This window comes from Populus trichocarpa, chromosome 7 (assembly GCF_000002775.5).
Source record: "Populus trichocarpa isolate Nisqually-1 chromosome 7, P.trichocarpa_v4.1, whole genome shotgun sequence".
Classification (NCBI taxonomy): domain Eukaryota; kingdom Viridiplantae; phylum Streptophyta; class Magnoliopsida; order Malpighiales; family Salicaceae; genus Populus; species Populus trichocarpa.
In genome coordinates, this window is record NC_037291.2 from 11,230,074 (window position 1) to 11,251,997 (window position 21,924).

The 21,924-nt window shown below is 34.7% G+C and overlaps 1 protein-coding gene across 3 annotated transcripts; it reads left to right on the plus strand.

The window, feature by feature from the left end:
* Positions 1–1,812: 1,812 nt before the first annotated feature.
* LOC7456929 (protein CELLULOSE SYNTHASE INTERACTIVE 1) lies at positions 1,813–13,255 on the plus strand. 3 transcript variants are annotated; one of them, XM_024605464.2, is made up of 8 exons: positions 1,813–2,312; positions 2,442–2,609; positions 3,010–3,083; positions 3,984–7,041; positions 7,868–10,412; positions 11,497–11,951; positions 12,538–12,654; positions 12,791–13,255. In XM_024605464.2, the coding sequence occupies exons 2-8, from the start codon at positions 2,544–2,546 to the stop codon at positions 12,929–12,931; spliced, it is 6,456 nt and encodes a 2,151-aa protein (XP_024461232.2). In that variant the 5' UTR covers positions 1,813–2,312; positions 2,442–2,543; the 3' UTR covers positions 12,932–13,255. The 3 variants fall into 3 exon arrangements, with proteins under 3 accessions (XP_024461232.2, XP_024461231.2, XP_024461233.2); XM_024605463.2 differs by having other exon boundaries at positions 1,813–2,140; XM_024605465.2 differs by having other exon boundaries at positions 1,813–2,049.
* Positions 13,256–21,924: the final 8,669 nt, after the last annotated feature.

Here is a 21,924-nt window from a genome sequence, read left to right on the forward strand (position 1 = left end):
TAAAACAAAAAAATTAAAAAAATTTATTTTTTTTCAAAAGTGCTTTTGAAACACAAAAACAAACAGGCATGTACTAGTGCAGTCCCACCATGTTTTTAATTTTTTTAGCTTTTTGATTATTATTTTTAATAGTTTTGATATACTACTATCCAAAATAAATTTTAAAAAATTAAAATAATATATTAATTTAATATATTTTAAAGAAAAAAACACTTTAAAAAGTAATATCTACTATACTTCTAAATAGACACTAACCATTTTTCTCAACCTCGTCTTTTTGTTCTCATGTATAAAAAAATTTAATCTAGATTTGTTATCGTATCCCTTTCATGTAGATAAGGATATAAATTATTTTATAAATAACCTTGTTGTTTCAATTTGAGCTCATTACATCTTTAATTGAGACAAAACATTACTAATTTAATACAATAGACCCCTTTCAAAATCAATTGAGATCCTTCAAATCTGACACTCTTTACACAATAGTTCTTGGTTTATAGTTTATTCAATTTAGTCTCTAATTAAGTTTTAAACTTTGATTTTCTTCAATCTAGTCCCTGGAAAAGTTCGGTACAATCCCTACTGTTGCGTGCTTTTTGCAGATAGGTCATTGGTCTTGAATTTTTTAAATTTAGCCCTCAATTAGCCCTCAAATCTCATATTTCTTGCAATCAAACTCCTGATTGCATTCAATTAAGCTTGTAAAAAAATACATTTAGTCCTTCGAAATTTCAAACTTCTCAATTAAACTCAAATTAGATTTCTAAACTTAATTTATCTTCAATTGAGTACTTGATTGAATCTTTCCAACCCATTAGAAGTTTAATCAAGTCCTTGAATTTAATTAATTCTTTTATTTTTTATCCAATTGGCTTTCAAACTTATTTTTTTTTAATTAAGTTCTAAAAGAAGTCAAATAAACATGTTAGAAATTTAATTAAATCCTTAGATTTAATTAATTCTTTTAATTTTGATCAAGTTTAGATTTCAACCTCAATTTTCTTCTTTTCCTTTATTCCATCTTGTCAAAACATCATGATATAGCTATTCTTCTGGTGTGTTGATCTTTTATAGTTTAAAGACTTCTCACTTCATGTACTCAAAATATTTTTGAATTTTTAATAAAAAAATATAAATTTTTTACAATAACAAATACATGTTTAAAATTAAGTTACGACAAACAGAATCAACATTAATTAATGAAAAATGATTCAATTTAATTAATTCAAATAAATTGATTCAAGTTCTTATTACATAAAAGAAAAATTTCTTAATTCAACATTGTACTGATGCCAATAATGAAATTTAAAAACTAATATATATTTTAATTTTTTTTTTCAAAACTAGAGCCTTTAAGCTTCACTAATAATATGATTTCTAAATATGACTTCACAGATTTAAAATTTAAAAAAATTAAAAAATCAATTTTTTCTATTTCTATAAAATGAAAACAGTAATAAATAACCCAAATCACCTCCTAATAGATTGGCTAATTATTTCTTAGCACCTTGTTCCCTTGTCTTATAGCACAAGGTAAAAGAAAAAACCTGTTCCCACACCAGACAACCTAATGAACGCTAGCCCCTCCCCCTCCCCCTCCCCCTCCCCCACACCCAAAATAAAAATAAAAATAAAATAAAAATAATAAGAAGAAAATCCGACATATAAGCCGAGCCAAGCCGCAAAGCAAATAGTAAAAATCAATCCAGGTAGGCTTGAGGCTGTCGGTGGTCACTCCCTCTCAACCTAACTGAAATCTCTCTCTCTCTCTCTCTCTCTCTCTCTCTCTCTCTCACACACACACACACACACACACACACAGAGAGAAGCCAACAACTGGAAACCTCACTCTCTCTCTCACTGTAAAAGACTAAAAATCATTTATATTTTCTCTTAAAAAATCTAACTGAAAATACTTTATTTTCTCTCTCTGGCAATCAAAATGCAATGCAATGAAATGAAATGCCTTTTTATTATCTTCCCTTCTCTTCTACGATATCTTTAGATGCTCCTCCTCCTTTTCCTTTCTCTCTCTCTCGCTCTCTAGAGGTGGGTGGGTCATGACTCACGAGTGAGCGATTGAATTCTTTATTTGTCACCGCATTTTCGTTCCTTTGAAAAAATCTCTTAGATACTAGAGGTGCTGCTGCCGCTTGATCTATCCGTACTTCCATTTCATTTTCATTGAAAATCCTTTCTGTTTGGTTACTGATGGAAGAAAATCAGTCAAATTCATAATTTTCTGTCATTAACAACGGCGTTTTCAGTTGAAAGCGGAGTTAAAATTGATCTACTGTTAGAATTGAATTCAAGTTAATGAAGCAACTTAACTCAGTCAAGTTTAATTAAAATTAAAAATCAGTTTGATTTTGTGTAATTAGCAGCAGCATTAATTACGCTGACTGGCTTACTGACTGATCTGATTGATTGATATTTTGCAGGGGAGTTTGATGCATTGATTGTGTAAACAAGCAAGATCTGGAGAGAGGTTCATTCTTTCGCTAATTTTTTCAAGTGGAAAAAGGAAAAAAAAGAAGAAAAAGATGGCGGCTACACTTGCTTGGAGGTTATCTGCTACCAATGGCAGCAGCCTGGCCACTGCTGATCTGGTAATCGATTGATTCATTATATTAAAATTATGAGATATTTCATGTAAATTTTTATCGAATTTAGTGTGCGAGCCTCTGGATCTCATTCATACTCCACATGATACGTATGTTTTGTGTTTGGTTCTGTTAATTGAGGTTTAAATGTATGCTATGGTGTTTTCGGTTTTCGTTTTAGAAATGCCAGTTACTTCAACGATATTTTTTTAATTTTTTTTATGTGTATTGCAATACTATTATCTGCAAGTACATTTGTTCCTCTAAGATATGAACTGTTAATATTTCTTTGACGAGTGCCCCTTTCCCGCCTCTGGTTTCGAATCTCAAAATATATTGGCTATATTTTTAGTTTATATGCGTGTGTTTGGTTAAATATTAATTAATACTCATTTCACAATTGCAGGAAAAAAATGGCGATCTAAAAATTCAAGATTCAGAGCCACCAACTCCCCATTCAGTTATGAAGATGGGTGTAAGGTGAGTTCAGAATTTATTCATTCAGCTGGCAAGGTTGATATCCTCCTGTGATTACCTGTATAGTTCTTCGAAGGGCAGTTTCTTTTTCTAATGCTTTTGATAACTACCATGGACATATGCTATCCTTTGGTGAATAGTTTTTGTGCTGTATTGAGCACCACTATAGGTGCCTCTTTCTTAAGCTTTGTACTGATGCTAATACTTTTGTGTAGATCAGAGATTTGAGGGTATGTTTTCCCAAAATGTCTTGAAGGGAACTGAGGACCTGCTTGTTGAATACACATGCTTTGCTTCGAGTTTTAATAATCAATAAACTTCTAGCACTTAATTTCTGAATTGATTTCCACTTAGGTGAACTATACAATTCTAGACCTGTTTCCACTGTTCCTAGATTGATTTTGGACATACTTCCTTTAAACTGGAAAAAATGGTATATATAATGCGGGTAGATTTTTTTTTTTTAAAGATGGGTGCTGCTAATAATTCTGGTTTCCAGATGCTCTTTTCTAATTCAGAAGTAAAGGGAAGTTCTTCTTTTGCAATTACTGGATGTAATGAACAGGAATAGAGCTTTGTGCTCCTTCTATAAGAATGACTTCTCTAACTTATGCTATATCTGTGCTTAAATTGTTGTTCAACATTTTATTTCATGTCATCCTCTTCCAGATTTCTAATTTCCTCCATGTTTGACTTTTCTAGCACTTTCAACTTGAAATATCCTTTTTTTGTTTGATTGTGCTGGTTCTCTCTTCTGGATATATTAACGACTGCTTTTTTCTTATAAGTTTTTGCAAGTTATTTCTGTTTCCCTGAAAATGAGGTCAACAAAGAGGAAGTTTCTCACAAAGCCTAATAGCAATGAAAATTGTTGCTCACTTTTCTTTCCTAAATTATTTTCAGAGACCGTACTAGTAGCATGGAGGATCCAGATGGCACACTAGCAAGTGTAGCACAATGCATTGAGCTGCTACGTCAGAGTTCCTCATCTGTACAAGAGAAAGAGTATGCATTGAGACAGTTGCGAGAACTTGTTGAGACACGTGAAAATGCATTCAGTGCTGTGGGATCTCACTCTCAAGCAGTTCCAGTGCTTGTTTCTCTTCTCCGGTCAGGATCATTGGGAGTGAAGATACAGGCTGCTACTGTCCTAGGTTCTCTCTGCAAGGAGAATGAACTAAGGGTAAAAGTCTTACTTGGAGGATGCATCCCACCATTGCTTGGTCTCCTCAAGTCCAGCTCCGCAGAAGGGCAAATTGCAGCGGCAAAGACAATATATGCCGTTTCCCAGGGTGGTGCTAAGGATCATGTTGGCTCAAAAATTTTTTCAACTGAAGGAGTTGTGCCTGCACTCTGGGAGTTGCTTCGAAACGGGCTCAAGACGGGCAACTTAGTTGATAACTTGTTGACTGGAGCTTTAAAAAACCTCTCCAGCAGCACTGAGGGATTTTGGTCTGCAACAATACAAGCTGGAGGAGTGGATATACTAGTGAAGTTGCTCACAACAGGACAGTCAGACACACAAGCAAATGTGTGCTTTCTTCTTGCATGCATGATGATGCAAGATGCATCTATTTGTTTCAAGGTATTGGCTGCAGAGGCTACTAAACAGCTGCTCAAGCTGTTAGGACCTGGCAATGAAGCCTCTGTTAGAGCAGAAGCTGCTGGTGCCCTTAAGTCTCTTTCTGCACAGTGCAAAGATGCAAGACAAGAGATAGCTAAATCTAATGGCATTCCTGCTCTGATAAACGCGACAATAGCTCCTTCAAAAGAATTCATGCAGGGGGAGTATGCCCAAGCATTACAGGAAAATGCAATGTGTGCTCTTGCAAATATTTCTGGTGGCTTGTCATTTGTCATCTCAAGCCTTGGTCAAAGCCTTGAATCATGCTCTTCACCTGCCCAGGCTGCTGACACTTTAGGAGCTTTGGCTTCAGCTCTGATGATATATGATAGTAAAGCTGAATCCACTAGGGCATCAGATCCTGTGGCTATTGAACAGACTTTAGTTAATCAGTTCAAGCCTCGTTTACCATTTCTTGTGCAAGAACGTACCATAGAAGCATTAGCTAGTTTGTATGGGAATGCCATCCTCTCAGTTAAACTTGTGAATTCTGAAGCAAAACGGTTGCTTGTTGGTTTGATTACGATGGCTATCAATGAAGTTCAGGATGAGCTTGTAAGAGCTCTTCTCACACTTTGCAATAATGAAGGCAGTCTATGGCGTGCGCTTCAAGGACGTGAAGGGGTCCAGCTATTGATATCTCTTCTTGGCCTTTCATCGGAACAGCAGCAGGAATGTGCAGTGGCATTGCTTTGCCTTCTATCTAATGAAAACGACGAAAGCAAGTGGGCCATCACTGCTGCTGGTGGTATACCTCCCCTTGTCCAAATTCTAGAGACAGGATCTGCAAAAGCCAAGGAAGATTCTGCTACAATCCTTAGGAACTTATGCAATCACAGTGAAGATATACGTGCATGTGTTGAAAGTGCTGATGCTGTTCCTGCATTATTATGGCTACTGAAGAATGGGAGTCCCAATGGGAAAGAAATTGCAGCAAAGACTTTAAATCATTTGATCCATAAATCCGATACAGCAACTATTAGTCAGCTCACTGCATTGTTAACCAGTGATCTACCTGAATCAAAAGTGTATGTCCTGGATGCTCTAAGAAGTATGCTTTCTGTGGTTCCCTTGAGTGATGTACTACGGGATGGCAGTGCTGCAAATGACGCGATTGAGACAATGATTAAGATATTGAGCTCTACTAAAGAAGAGACTCAGGCCAAGTCTGCCTCTGCTTTGGCTGGAATTTTTGAAACCAGAAAGGATTTACGTGAAAGCAGCATTGCTGTTAAAACACTTTGGTCAGTGATGAAGTTGCTGAATGTTGAATCGGAAAACATCTTAGCAGAGTCATCTCATTGCCTTGCTTCAGTATTTCTTTCAATTAAAGAGAACCGGGAAGTGGCTGCTGTTGGTCGTGATGCATTGTCTCCTTTAATTGCACTTGCTAACTCATTGACTTTGGAAGTAGCTGAACAGGCAACATGTGCTCTTGCAAATCTTATTTTGGATGGTGAAGTTTCAGAAAAAGCAATTCCAGATGAAATTATTGTGCCAGCGACTAGGGTTTTGCGTGAAGGAACAATTTCTGGGAAGACCCATGCAGCAGCAGCAATTGCTCGTCTCCTTCATTCTCGTAGAATTGATAATTCCATAACTGATTGTGTCAATCGTGCAGGAACAGTACTTGCATTAGTTTCTTTTCTAGAATCTGCAAGTGGTGGATCTGTTCCCACATCAGAGGCCCTAGCTGCACTTGCTATTCTGTCAAGGTCAGAAGGGACTAGCGGACACATCAAACCAGCATGGGCAGTTTTAGCTGAATTTCCAAAACGCATAACCCCAATAGTTTTGTCGATTGCAGATGCAACACCCTTGTTGCAGGATAAGGCTATTGAAATATTATCGAGACTTTGCCGAGATCAGCCTTTTGTTTTAGGAGAGGCAGTTGCTTGTGCCTCTGGATGTATACCTTCAGTGGCTAGAAGGGTGATCAATTCCACGAACCCAAAGGTCAAAATTGGAGGAGCTGCACTTCTTATTTGTGCTGCGAAAGTTAGTCATCAAAGAGTGGTGGAAGATCTTAACCAATCGAATTCATGTAGTCATCTTATTCAATCACTTGTCACAATGCTTTGTTCTGCAGATGCTTCTCCTTCAGAAGACCTGGTTGATGATGACAAGGAGGTCATTAGCATCCACAGATATGCTAAAGAAGGTGAGAATGGTGAATCTCATAAAGGAACAGCAGTAATTTATGGTTATAACTTAGCTGTTTGGCTACTTTCGGTTCTTGCCTGCCATGATGAGAAAAGTAAAATTGTTATAATGGAGGCCGGAGCAGTTGAAGTCCTCACCAACAGAATCTCCAGTTGTATTTCGCACTACAGTCAGGTAAAACTTTTTGCCCACCGTAAACTGAAGGTATTCCAGTGTCTCGTGCCATAAGCTCTCAATATCAATGAAAATCTTGATTTCTCTTAGAGTAATGCTGCAAATGAGCCTGGCCAAGCTTTGATATATTTAGAGTTCATATAATTTTAGCAAATTTCAGGCTTGGCTTGTGCTTGTAGCGAACCTAAGACTTGAAGCTCAAGCTTTTCTCCTTGGGTTGGTTTGAGTTTGACATAGTAGATTGATAAATAAGCAAGTAAACAAGCTTACCTTGACCTTGGATTCATCATGAAAAATCATTCAATAAAGAAGTGAACACATTATTTTTTTTTAAAGAAACTCAAACTCGTGTATCTCATGTCAGAAATAAGGTTGATTAGATTTGATAATATAATAATTCTTATTTTATATACGATAATTATTTAGCTGAACTAAGATTTGCTTATTAAATACATGCTTGTTTATGAATTTTAATGAATCTACATGCAAGCCTTTGGATGACGTGGCCCGATAAGCTTTATATCATGATCTTGAACAAGCTGAGCTTGATCTAAATCAAATGTGGCTGTATCAACATGAGTTTCAAAATAACCTCGAGCTTGACTTGTTAATTTTAACGAATGAGCTTGAATGAGTTTATAACAAGCTAAGCTTCAAGAGGCTTTGATCATTTGCATCCCTAGTCTGGACTTTGGAGGTAGAAGAATTATGAGATTTACATGAAAGAAAAAACGTTATCATATTTCACATGCTACGCAGCAGAGAAATCTTTTCTGCATTCTGATTGTTGTTAACCTTTGTTGCTTCTCTATGTTCACCTGTGCAGAGTGATTTTAGTGAAGACAGCAGCATATGGATTTGTGCTCTACTGCTAGCTATTCTGTTTCAAGATAGAGACATCATACGTGCACATGCAACCATGAAATCTATACCAGTACTTGCAAGTATGTTGAAGTCAGAGGAATCTGCAAACAGATATTTTGCTGCACAGGCAATAGCCAGCCTAGTGTGTAATGGTAGTAGGGGAACTCTTCTGTCTGTTGCAAATTCTGGGGCAGCAGGTGGTCTTATCTCCTTACTTGGCTGTGCTGATGGTGATATATCTGATCTTCTGGAATTGTCTGAAGTGTTTGCTTTAGTGCGTTATCCGGACCAAGTTGCCCTAGAGAGGTTATTCAGAGTTGAAGACATTAGAGTTGGTGCTACATCTCGCAAAGCAATACCTGCTCTTGTTGATCTACTCAAACCAATTCCAGATCGTCCTGGGGCACCTTTTCTAGCATTAGGACTTCTAAATCAGCTTGCAAAAGACTGTCCACCAAATAAGACTGTTATGGTTGAATCAGGGGTTTTGGAGGCCCTGACTAAGTATCTTTCACTTGGTCCACAAGATGCAACCGAGGAAGCTGCAACTGATCTGTTAGGGATCCTATTTAATAGTGCTGAGATTCGGAGACATGAAGCTGCTTTTGGTGCTGTCAGTCAACTTGTTGCTGTCCTGCGCCTGGGTGGAAGAGCTGCAAGGTATAGTGCTGCTAAAGCATTGGAAAGCTTGTTTTCTGCTGATCACATCAGGAATGCAGACACTGCCCGACAAGCTGTCCAACCCTTGGTGGAAATTCTTAATACTGGTCTAGAGAAAGAGCAGCATGCTGCTATAGCTGCATTGGTTAGGTTATTGAGTGAAAACCCATCAAGAGCCCTTGCAGTTGCTGATGTTGAAATGAATGCAGTGGATGTACTTTGCAGGATCCTCTCGTCAAATTGCTCAATGGAGCTGAAGGGCGATGCTGCAGAGTTGTGCGGTGTTTTGTTTGGAAATACAAGAATCAGGTCTACAATGGCTGCAGCTCGCTGTGTTGAGCCTTTGGTCTCTCTCCTTGTAACTGAGTTCAGTCCTGCTCAGTATTCAGTTGTCTGTGCATTGGAAAAACTTGTTGATGATGAACAACTGGCAGAACTAGTTGCTGCACATGGAGCAGTTATTCCTCTTGTTGGCCTTCTCTATGGTAGGAACTACATGCTTCATGAGGCTATCTCCAGAGCACTTGTGAAGTTGGGGAAAGACAGGCCCGCTTGTAAAATGGAAATGGTAAAAGCTGGAGTAATTGAAAGCATACTTGATATCCTCCATGAAGCACCAGATTTTCTCGGTGCAGCATTTGCAGAATTGCTCAGAATATTGACCAACAATGCTAGCATTGCCAAGGGGCCTTCTGCTGCAAAAGTGGTTGAGCCCCTTTTCCTGCAGCTGACGAGACCAGAATTTGGGCCTGATGGACAACATAGTGCTTTACAGGTTCTAGTTAATATTCTGGAACATCCACAGTGCCGTGCAGATTATACCCTCACCTCTCACCAAACTATTGAGCCACTTATCCCCTTGCTTGATTCTCCAGCTCCGGCAGTGCAACAGCTGGCTGCTGAGCTCCTCTCTCATCTGCTCATGGAAGAACATCTTCAGAAGGATTCAGTGACACAGCAAGTAATTGGTCCCCTTATACGGGTTCTTGGTTCTGGCATACACATCTTGCAGCAGAGAGCTGTAAAGGCTCTTGTTAGCATTGCACTAATATGGCCAAATGAAATTGCAAAAGAGGGTGGTGTGAGTGAGTTGTCCAAAGTTATATTGCAAGCTGATCCTTCTCTTCCCCATGCCTTGTGGGAATCTGCTGCTTCTGTTTTGGCTAGCATTTTACAGTTTAGTTCTGAATTTTATTTGGAAGTTCCTGTAGCTGTCTTGGTAAGGTTGCTCCGTTCTGGCTTAGAAAGCACTGTGGTTGGTGCATTGAATGCTCTTTTGGTGTTAGAAAGTGATGATGGAACTAGTGCTGAAGCTATGGCTGAAAGCGGTGCCATAGAGGCTCTTTTGGAACTTCTCAGAAGCCATCAGTGTGAGGAAACAGCTGCAAGGTTGCTTGAAGTCCTACTTAACAATGTGAAAATCAGAGAATCAAAAGTTACTAAATCTGCGATCTTGCCATTATCACAATACCTCTTGGACCCCCAAACTCAAGCACAACAGGCAAGATTATTAGCAACTTTGGCACTTGGTGATCTATTCCAGAATGAGGGCCTGGCTCGAAGTACTGATGCTGTGTCAGCTTGTCGTGCTCTAGTCAATGTGCTTGAAGAGCAACCTACAGAAGAAATGAAAGTAGTAGCAATATGTGCTTTGCAAAACCTGGTCATGTATAGCCGATCCAATAAAAGAGCTGTTGCAGAGGCTGGTGGTGTTCAAGTTGTATTGGATGTAATTGGTTCAAGTGATCCCGATACATCTGTCCAGGCTGCAATGTTTGTTAAACTCCTCTTCTCCAATCACACCATTCAAGAGTATGCATCCAGTGAAACAGTCAGAGCCATAACTGGTAAGTTTCTCTTCTCCCTGTGCGCAGTTTGTCTAGTTTTGGCAAATACGAGAACATATCTATTGATTTTGTAATGACAATTTTTCTTTCTAGTATTACTCTGTGGTTTGTAGTTTGGAATTTTATTCTAACATTTAGTTAACATAATCTCTGAGAAAGCTCTTATATGACTTCCTTCAGGCCAAGTTTGGAACTTAATTTAAGTAAACAAAAATCGAATAGATCTTCTCAGTAAAGTAAAAGCAGATGCAGAATTTGAATAGAAGTGGTATAGGATCTAATTGGGTCAAATGAATTTACTTTCTAGTTCATATTTTGATTGGTGAAACAGAGCAGACATCTAAATGTGAGCTAACTTATCAAACTCTTACAGTAACAGTTGATAGATCACATGTAATGTTGAATCAGATTGTGTAACTGCTTACTATTCTCTATACCATTAAGCAAAATAAGCGTAAATTATAAAGTAGTCCCTCTAGTTTCAAAAAGTAATCAATTAGTATGTTTTATATCTATTTGTAACTTAATCTTTTTTGTCCATTTCATTAAAAAAAAAGGAAAAAAAAAAGTAGATAATATGGAAAGATTGATGAGAAAAGAAAATATTTTTTGAAAAAAAGTAATATTAAATTAAGTATGGTGTACATTGGTCAAGGGGCTAATTAATTAGTTTGCGAAACTAGAGACTATGCAATTCATTTTGCAGAACTAGAGAGACTAATTTATAATTTATTCAGCAATAATAGTAACATTCTGATTTTTACCTAAAGCCATGTTGAACCAGAGGAGATGAACATTAACTTCTGTACGTTTGTGAAAATATTTCCTCATGTAGTAACCATTTCTTTATTCAAGCAACATGGCCATTTATTGTTCTTTTCTTGTAAGATGTGATAAGCAGTTGAGTGGTGGAGCAATCCTGGCCAGCGGCTAGGTTCATCAGTATTTGGAAATTAGCTTACCTATGGCTTTAGGATTGGGTGTATCATACTTTTCCTGTCAATTGCTGCTGGGGTGAATTTTCCTGCAGGGATGTTATTTTATTTTTACTTTTACCTAAACAACTTTCTGTTTGGTCTTGCAGCTGCTATTGAAAAGGATTTATGGGCCACTGGGACAGTGAATGAGGAGTATCTCAAAGCTCTAAATGCCCTTTTTAGCAACTTCCCAAGGTTGAGAGCCACCGAGCCTGCAACACTCAGCATACCCCATCTGGTTACATCTCTCAAGACAGGATCAGAAGCAACTCAAGAAGCTGCCTTGGATGCTCTTTTTCTTCTTAGGCAAGCTTGGTCAGCATGCCCAGCTGAAGTTTCAAGAGCTCAATCTATTGCTGCTGCAGATGCAATCCCCTTGTTGCAATACTTGATTCAGTCTGGCCCACCTCGATTTCAGGAGAAGGCTGAATTTCTGCTGCAGTGTTTGCCAGGGACACTCGTGGTTATTATCAAGCGTGGAAACAACATGAAGCAGTCGGTGGGGAACCCTAGTGTTTATTGCAAGATTACACTTGGAAGTACACCACCAAGGCAAACAAAGGTAAGATGAATCAATCATCTTGTTTATTGTTTTGCGATGTTTATTTCTCCAATTTTCAGTTTTTTTCAATGAAAAAATAAAATAACAGGTAGTTTACATAATTGGACTATCCAATTCATTTATTCAGACTAGGGGTGTGCTCTGTTCAGTTCAAACTGAAAAACCGAGCTGAATCGTCATAATTTGGTTTGTTCGGTTCGATAATTCGTTTTTCATTTTGGGTCAGTTTGAAAACCGAACAAACTGAATTCCTTTTTCTTTCTTTCAAACCTTGAAATAAAAAAATTTCAAATTAGAAAATTCTATTTAAAAAAGAATTGTAAAACAAAAAAATTGAACTGAAAGTTTTCAGTTCAATTCTTTTTTCATAAATCCGGTTCGGTTCGGTTCTGTTTTTTTAAAAGCTGAACCAAATAAAGCAAAAACCGACCGAACAAACTGTTTGCTCACCACTGATTCTGGCCATCGTTTGGCTCTCCCAACTCACTATTTTTCATGTAAAAAAAATTCTCTCCCTATTTTTTTTTTTTTTCTAGAAATTGCTATATCAACTTCTCAAAATGAAAAATATTTGTGAGTTTTTCAGGTCGTATCAACTGGTCCCAATCCGGAGTTTGATGAGAGCTTTTCATGGTCCTTCGAGAGTCCTCCAAAAGGCCAAAAGCTTCACATCTCTTGCAAAAATAAGAGTAAAATGGGGAAGGTAAATGAAATGATTTTCGATTTTGTTTTTGTGAGAAAAAAATCCAAAAAGTAATTTAGATGCTTCCTCGTTTTATCAGAGATATCTTCCCCCCTTCATATTGTCACGTAACCTATCTCCTTTGATCAAACAACAGAGTTCTTTCGGCAAAGTAACAATCCAGATTGATCGGGTTGTCATGCTTGGAGCAGTAGCTGGGGAATACACTCTGCTGCCACAAAGCAAGAGCGGACCCTCAAGGAATTTGGAAATTGAATTTCAGTGGTCAAACAAGTAAGTAACAAATGTTAATGACGTAGCAACCATTCGGCCCAAATTGAGATTTTAGGGAGAAAACATGTCCCCATCAACACAGAATTCTTTCTCTTCCTTGTTTCTTCTCCAGTCTGGTTTATTTATCAACCTCTTCTTTTCAGTTGTAAATAGTTTGCCAGAAGAATTTGATTTTTGTAGCTGTTTGCCAAAAGCCGTAAGATAGCAATTTGTTCAAATGTATTCTTTTGCAACCCTAGTTTCTTCAAGTTTTCTCCTTGTACCCATATTATTGTGCTTGCCAACCTGAGAGGAAAATAATAATCATGGTTCTGGTTTCGGATATTAATCGTCTTTTTAGCCATGTTCTGCTTCTGCTTCTGCTTCGTTGTTTAATTATTGTGAAAGAGATACAATCATCTTTGTACCCATGTTATTCACGTCAGAGCATATGTTAATCCATCTTTGTATATGGTTCATCCTATCAGCTGTGTTTTCATTATTATCGAACAATAATATTTGAAAGGTTCTCTTGATTACATTGTTCAAGTATCGAAAAAATAATCTATTAAGAATGCATAAAATATTTGTTTTTTATAGAAAAAAATCCAAATAAAAAAAAAATGGACCAAGGTTAATTTTACAAGTAATCTATTATCATTCAATCAATTCCGAATATTCTAACGCTATCCTTCAATTAATTGTTAAACTTTATTGTTCTGTTTTAATCTTAGCTTTACTTGACTAAGATGGACGTTGCCATAAATATAAATCAAGCTAATTGAAATTAATGGAAATAAACTAAATATTATAGGTGAAATTGAGAGAACATAAACTTGAGGAGGCAAATGCAAATTTACCTTTTCTATGTTGGGGTTACGTCCATCTTTCCACGTGTATTGGTTGGTTAGAAATGGCATTTACATTAATTATTAATTAATTAATAAAATATTAAAAAGTGATTAAATTATTGTAGTCACACCTACAAAACATGCTCTGTGTTTTTTTTTTTACCCTTCCACAAACTTTTTTTTTTTTAATTTCATAAACTTAATAGCAGGTTGTTTTGAGAATGGAAGTTTATAGTTTTTTGTCTTTATGTTAGGATATATACCAATCTTATAGATTTAGTTTTTTTTATTTATTTCAACTTTTAACATTAGATTTGTTTGAAGTGAAGTTTTATAATTTTTTTTTCTATGAATTTATCTTGATCGTGGGTTTAACATGTTAACTTGGGGTGACTTGTTTATTTTTTTGGGTCGCTTTTTCTATATGATTTTTTTCTTAGATTTCATTCTTTAATATTGATTTTGTTGGAAATTGGGCTTTATAATTTTTTTCAATTTGTTTTATATGAAGTTATCCTGATTTTATAACCGAGTCATGAGTTTAGTAGGTCAACTCGGGTTGATTTCATTTATTTTTTTTATCATTTTTAATTAAGTATTTTTTGAATTGGGTTTCATATTTTTTTTTATTTGCTTTTTTTCAGGTTATCCTGATCTTATGACTTGGGTCATGGATTAACAGGCTGACTCATTTAATTTTTTAGGTCCTTTTTTAATTGAATTTTTTTTTTAATTTCACCCTCCAATAACTCAATATTTGTTATTTATTTATTTTTTATTTTATCTTTCAATATTATATTGTTTGGAAATTAGGTTTCGTAGGATTTTTTTTTCAATTTAATTAACAAAAAACTAAAGAGAATGGCAAATCAATATAGCCACACCCACAAAACACTATTTAGGGAACGTTTGGGAACGCGGTTCAACCCGCGTTCCCAAAAAATTTGAAATTTGTTTTTTTTTTGCTAAAATTTAATATGGTTTGTACGTTTTGGATCGTTTTGATGTGCTGATGTCAAAAATGATTTTTAAAAAATAAAAAAACATCATTAGCATGCATTTTGGCACGAAAAGTTATTTGAAAAGCACTCGCAACCACACTGCCAAACAAGCTCTTATTAGAATAGTGTTTTGTGTTTTTTTTTGTTTAGTTTTTTTTTACCATTAAACAACATAATCTTCTTCTTTTTTATTTTTTTTTAATTTCATCATTTAATATTAGATTATTTTGAGAATTGTGCTATGCTATATTTTTTGATTTTTTTGTTGCAATATATATCGGTCTCATGGATTTAGTTTTTTATTCTTGATTTCAATATTCAATATCAGATCTGTTTGAAGTGAGCTGCATACTTTTTTAAATTTATTTATATAAAATTATTCTGATCTAATGATCTAGGTTGCGATTGACTTAGTCATCTTTTTCCCTGTTTTTTCTAATTTTTTTCAATTTCATCATTTAACATTAAGTTTGTTGAAAATTGGGCTTTGTATTTTTTTCATTTGCTTTCTATGGGTTATCCCGATCTCATGACCTGAATCGCGAGTTTGACAGATTGACCTGAGTTAACTTTGTTCATTTATTTTGGTCATTTTTTATTTGACTTTTTTTTTTTTAATTAGGTTTCATAATTTTCTTTGATTTGTTTTCTATGAAGCTATCTCAATCCTATGATCTAGGTTATGAGTTTGACAAGTTAATTCGAATTAATTCAAATATTTTTTTTTTGTTTTTTTATTTAAATTTATTTTTTAATATTGAATATTGAGTTATTAAGAATTTACCTACTTTAATGATATAAAATTTACATATACTTAATAATAAAGATATGTACCATACAATAATGTATGCTCATTCCATAGGATCCCTCCCATGTCCCACCACCCCACAATGAATGTAGGTGCATAATACGCACCCTACAGCCACACCTTCATCTTTTTTTTTTATTTATTTAGATTAATATGGATATTCGAGATATCTTACGCGCACCTCGATTAATCCCACGAGCCCTGAAGTTAATAACCATGTAAACCTCCAGTAATCCTGAGGTTTGTAAAACTCAAACTAGTGACTTCTAAAAAGCAAATCCAAGGTTTGATTAGTTGAGTTACATCCCTCAGAGTTTTTTGTTTTTTTTGTTTTTTTTTTGAGATTGTGGAGTACCGTATGGTTTTCAGTGGGGTTGTTCGAAGTTGTTCTTTTGATATTCTTTGCTCTGGTTTTTTGATGCACTGGTTTTTTTGATGCACCTTGCCTTATCCTAGATGGTACAAATCATTTTTTGGGTATAAAATATCGGGAAAAAACGGAATAATGTGAGCAACCTCGCTGTTCATTCAGCTATGGTATCCTAACCTCTGTTTGCTATTGTTTGCAGGTTCAGTTCACGCGAGAATTAGAAAGGCCTTTAGTCTTCACCCTCCATTCCTTTTCACTTAATAAAGGAAAGATGCAGACAATTGTTTAGGGTTTATAAGAACGATGCAGACAGATGCTCTTCTCACCGTGACCTTTAATAATGAATAAAGGATGTTCTTGGTGTTATTTCTTTTTTATTTTTTTTAATTCTCGCTATGGGTAAGATTACCTTTTTATGTAGCAATGAACAATATTTTCTCCACTTTGCCAATCCAAAAAACATACACTAACCTGGCAATTTAGGGGTGATTTGGTCTTTTTTTTATAGCTACACATTAACCAATTGGCAAATTCATCAGGGACAAGCCTGCTTTTGATTTCCATTAAAAATAGTTAAATGATTTAATTAGCATTATAAGCAACAATAAAATTAACTTGCATCTGAGAGTACTTTAGAAATTTTAATTTTTTAAACACAATCAAATTACTTATAAGTCCCAGGAAGAAACAGAAATGAAGCTTCCTTCCTGGGACTTTTTTCCCTTTAATTTTTTTTTATGGTCATACAATTTATTTTTTCACAAATATAAAATTTTAATAAAAATAAAAAGTGGTTGGTCAAAGTATGGAAGTGTCCTACCATTTATATTATATATCCAATTTAGTCTTTATTTTTTTTTATTGCTATTTGTTATGTTTTTAATATTCTTTTGATTAATTTTTTTTCTTAAGTTTTATCTCTGATCATTATATTTTATTTGATTTTTATATTAAATTAAGCCCTTTTTCTTTTGATGTTTTTAAATCCTTCAACTAATTAAATATTGTTTCGATTTTATCCCTTATAATTTGATTTTACTTTTTAGTATCGAATTTGATCTTTATTGTTTTTTACTTATGTTTATTTTGTTTTGAATTTTCTTTTATTGTTTTTTTTAAAGATTTCATCACTTAGCTCTTTTTTTATTGAGTCATGGTTTTCAAAGGTTCGCACAAGTTGATTTTGGTTTTTTTAGGTTCTTTTATAAAATTATTTGTTTCAATATTTATTTTATGTGGAATTGGTTTTTGTGCCTTTTCTCTCTCTTTCCTTTTTATAAGATTATCTCAATCACATGCCCATGGTCACATGGTTGGCGGGTTAACCCGGCTTTAATTGAATTTTTTTTTTGCTTTTTTATCGAGTTTCTTGCCTCAACTTTTTTTTACTGATAATTTTGCTATATTGTTTTTGGGTTTGCCTTCTACATGGTTAGTCCCAACATCATGATCATGAGTTTTGAAGGTTAATAACAATTGACTTTGGTCTTTTTTTTTATGCATTTTTTTTAAAAATTATTATTTTTAATTTCATTATTCAACGTTTATTATTTTAGAGTTGATCTTTATGCTTTTCTTTATAACTTTTTTTTCATTGAGGTTATCCCAATCATGTTTCCATGGTCATGGGGTTAGTAGGTTAACCCTGATTGACTTATATATATATATATATATATATATATATATATATATATATTGAAAGTTTCATGCCTCACATTCTGTTATTGAGAGATTTGCTTCGTTGTTTTTTTGGTTTTGACTTATGTGTGGGTAGTCTTGATTTTATGATCACAATCACGAGTTTCAAATGTTAACATATGTTGACTTTGATATTTTTTTAAGTCACTTTTAATATATATATATAAAATTTAATCCTTCAATATTTAATTTTTCTGTGAGTTGGTCTGAGTATTTTTTCTTTCATTTTCTTTTCTACGGGGGTTTCCCAATTATATACCAATGGTCGCAATGTTAGCGGATTAATGCGGGTTGACTTATATTTTTTTTGTTTTTCTTAATTATTTTTTAAAAGTTTAATCATTCAACATTGACATGTTTTATAATTGAGTTTCATGACTTGATTCAGTTTGCTTTCATTTGTGATTTTTTTTTAATCTTTTATTTGCATAAATAATTGTTTGATTAAATAAAAAAATATATTTTAAAAAACAAAGCTATTAAATACAATTTAGTGCATGGACCATGTTGCGAAATTATATATCCTTATGTTTTTTCAATTTCATCCTTTAATATTTAACTTTTTTAGAATTGGTATTTGTGCCTTTTGTTTTCACTTTTCATTCTATAGGATTATCCCAATCATGTACCCATAGTCACAAGGTTAGTGTATTTATACAGTTTGACCCATGTCTTCTTTTTCATTATTTTTTATTTCAGTTTCTTCATTTAATATTGGGTATGACTTTTTTTTTTTTACCTTTTATCGACGCATATGGTTGTTTCATAAAAAAAATCTCTAGGACACATAGTTGTTAAACAAAACTAAATACATGACCCGTATTGCAAGATCAAATATTTTAATCTTAGTTATTTCTTTATTAAATATCAATCTAATTACTAAATACGTGTGTATAGACATTTCGATGATTGAAAAAAAATTTATATTAAAAAATACATTATAAGAGCATGGGTACAAAACTAGTTGTTAGCCTATACAAAATGGGACATGCACTATACTGTTGAATGGGACCAAATTAGTAGACGGCCCATCAAGTCTCAAAATGTTTTCCACACAGCCAGAGCTGCCAATCAAAAGAATTTGAAGAAGGCAATGCGCAAAGCAAGCACCATCCTCATTCCTCAATCATTGATGGGGAAAGTCCAAAAGCCTTGAGACTTAGGCGAGGTGGCTGTCAAAGCCCTATTAGAGGCAAAAGTTGGAACTGCATAAAGAGAGGTGGGTTCGTGTGGAGCTCGGCCGAGACAACTACGTGACAATAAAATCATTCCTGCCCCTATTTTAATTGATCATAAAGAACGAATATACGGACATATCCCTATCTGTGAAATTTGAATCGAAGTTGTTTTTATCGAGAATCCAAAATCTTAACAACTTCTGGGACGTTTACGAATTTTAATGCATGGTTTCTAATTCCTAGGTTTCCATCCTTGTTTACGGATAAAAACTTCACTTAGATATGAGATTTCTTCGGCGGTTGTTCTGGGACTGTACTTGTGCTTGCCTGAGTTGTTTATGTAAAACAGTAACGAAAAACACTTGTAGGTGGCTTAATTTATGTAGTTCTGGAGAGTCCGTGTGGATTGAGGATTGACGTGGGTGGAGAGTTTATGATTCTTTGTTGTTTGTTGTCAAGAGTCTGTCTTTAAAATTGATCTCCGTCTGCTGTGTAACCGAGTGTATTTATATATTTATCTCGGTTTTTTTCTATAAAAAAAATTGTATCATTAGACAATAAAATGACTCATCGATTGGTGTGAGACCATATTCTTCTTCGAAGTATATTTATTTTTATTAGTATTCATATGAGCTTTAGGTGTAATAAAAATACAGCTATCACATGATGGAAATGATGTTTGTAAGAAGTTTGTATGCATGAGATAAAAAAAATTGTGTTCTGTACATTAAATTGTTACTACCAATAAAGATAAATTTAAGAGAAAAAATAAGAAAAACCATCTAGAAGGTGGTCCAGTGGTAAAAGCTTGGGACTAAGAGGTTTGCTCCCTCTGTGGTCTCAGGTTCGAGCCATGTGGTTACTCATATGATGGCCACTGGAGGCTTATATGGTCGTTAATTTTATGATCCGTGGGATTAGTCGAGGTACGCGCAAGTTGACCCGGACACCCACTTTAATTAAAAAAAAAAGAAGAGAAAAAGTAAAAAAAGAAAGAAATTTGTACTGGTCGTTTGGACCAAGCCCAGACACCAACGCTTGGTCGCCCAGGAGCAGGGATCCTGGCGCCCTGTTTGCCCTACACAGTCACTCAAGGCTTTTTTTCTCTGAACATCAGTACGTATTTCGGGAGTAACACAATTTTGTTCCTTTTTTAATGTCTCAGGTTCTTTTCTTTATGGAAAACACTAAATGGTGTAGAAAAAGCTGGTAGGTAGGTTAATTTGATGAACAGATTGGTTTGAATATAATTATAGCAAAGTAAATGTATAATTTTCCTGTGCGTAGAATTTAGAACTGCTCACAAATATTCTTCACAGCAGGACTCTCTTTACGAATCTAAGGCCACCAAAATCCCGGTTGTTGGGAGACAATACACATGCGCAGGAAACTATGTACAGTAGCATCCCAGTACCTTCCGACCTCTATGTATATGCTAAACGAAGCTCTCTCTCTCTCTCTCTCTCTCTAAAACTTCAAAGCTAAAGCACCGGAGCATGACAAGAAGCTTCGTATCATTTTTGAAATTTGATACCGTTGAGATGCCTTAGGTTAGGCATGTTTTTCCAGCTGTAGGCGCAGCCACCAAAGAGGTCGGTGGTTCTGCAACTTTTGATCGACCTTGAATAACAATAATCGTGCCCATTTAAGCCAAAGCAATTCAACGACTGCCTGGCTCCTGGAATTTGATGCATCATCGTACGTAATTTCAGCTGCATATATAGCCAAAGCTTTCTAGCTCCACCACCCTATTACTATTTATGCTTAATTTTGTATAAACAAAATTACCCTTACTTCCATTTTCTTTTTCACTTTATATAATTTTTATTGAAAATTTTGTGAAATATTTTTTAATGCATGGAATTAAGAAAAGAACGCACAACATGGTATTTCTGTAAAGAAATCTTTTGATATCGTTGTAGCTTATGCTTTTTTTTGTCAACTCGTTTAGTTAATCAATTAACTTTTGTTTTTTTTATTAGGTTTTCTGTGTAATTGTGTTTTAAATTTTAATTTTATAAAAAAACAAAATAACTTGTTTTTTTTACTTATTTTAACTAAATAATTTTTTAAAAACCACAATTAAAGATATTCTTGAATGGTTTGTCTTGTCTTCTCCTTTTTCTTTGGAGCATTTTTCCATTGATCATAAGCATGTCAAACATCAAGATCATCGTCCATTTTTATTTAATAAACTTAGTTTTATTATTATTTAAAAAAAGTTTGTTCTAACGCGCCTTCTGACCAATCAAAACCAGCCAACCAATCCAAATTAACAAAAAAAAAAAAAAAAAACCTCAAACTAAAGAGGCAACAAACGAAGAGACAGCAAGCCCCACTCTTTACTTTAGAGGGAGCCTTCTCCTTCCTTTACATCTCGACCGTCCACGTGTCGACCACACTGACCCTCTGGTCTTCTTTTCAAACGTGTGGTGCTGTCCCCATTCTACGTGCCAGCTGCTTTCACTTTCATTTTGATTAGATATATATATGTTATTATTATTATTATTGTTTTTTATACGCCATTTATCGATGGTTTTTGGCGCTCTGTAGTGAATTTTTTTGTTTTAAATTAATTTTATTTTTAGTGTTTTTGGTTTTTTTAATATATATTAATGTTAAAAATAAATTTTAAAAATAAAAAAATATTTTAAAATAGCAAACTTTATCACTATCACAGGGACTGCCGTAACGAATCAGTGATTATATATATATTTTTTGTAAATAATATTCTCTGCAAGCAGTGGGTCGTGCTAGGGTTTTTTTTTTCAGATGGTTACTTTTCACAACATAGCTTTTTTGTAATTGTGTTTCGTTAAATTTTGAAATTTTTTTTTTGCTAAAATTGAGTGCGGTTTATACTTTTGAATCGTTTTAATGTGCTGATGTTAAAAATGATTTTTAAAAAATGAAAAAACATCATTGACATGTATTTCGGCACGAAAAGCTATTTGAAAAACACCCGCAACCATACTGCCAAACACGCAGTACCACCCCATCTTTCTTGCTCTTAGGAGTTCTTGCATTCAAGTCCCTATGACATCTTGATTCTTTCACTGCCATCCCTATACTTGTATGCCACCTGATAGTGCTTACCTCCATTTTTAATTTG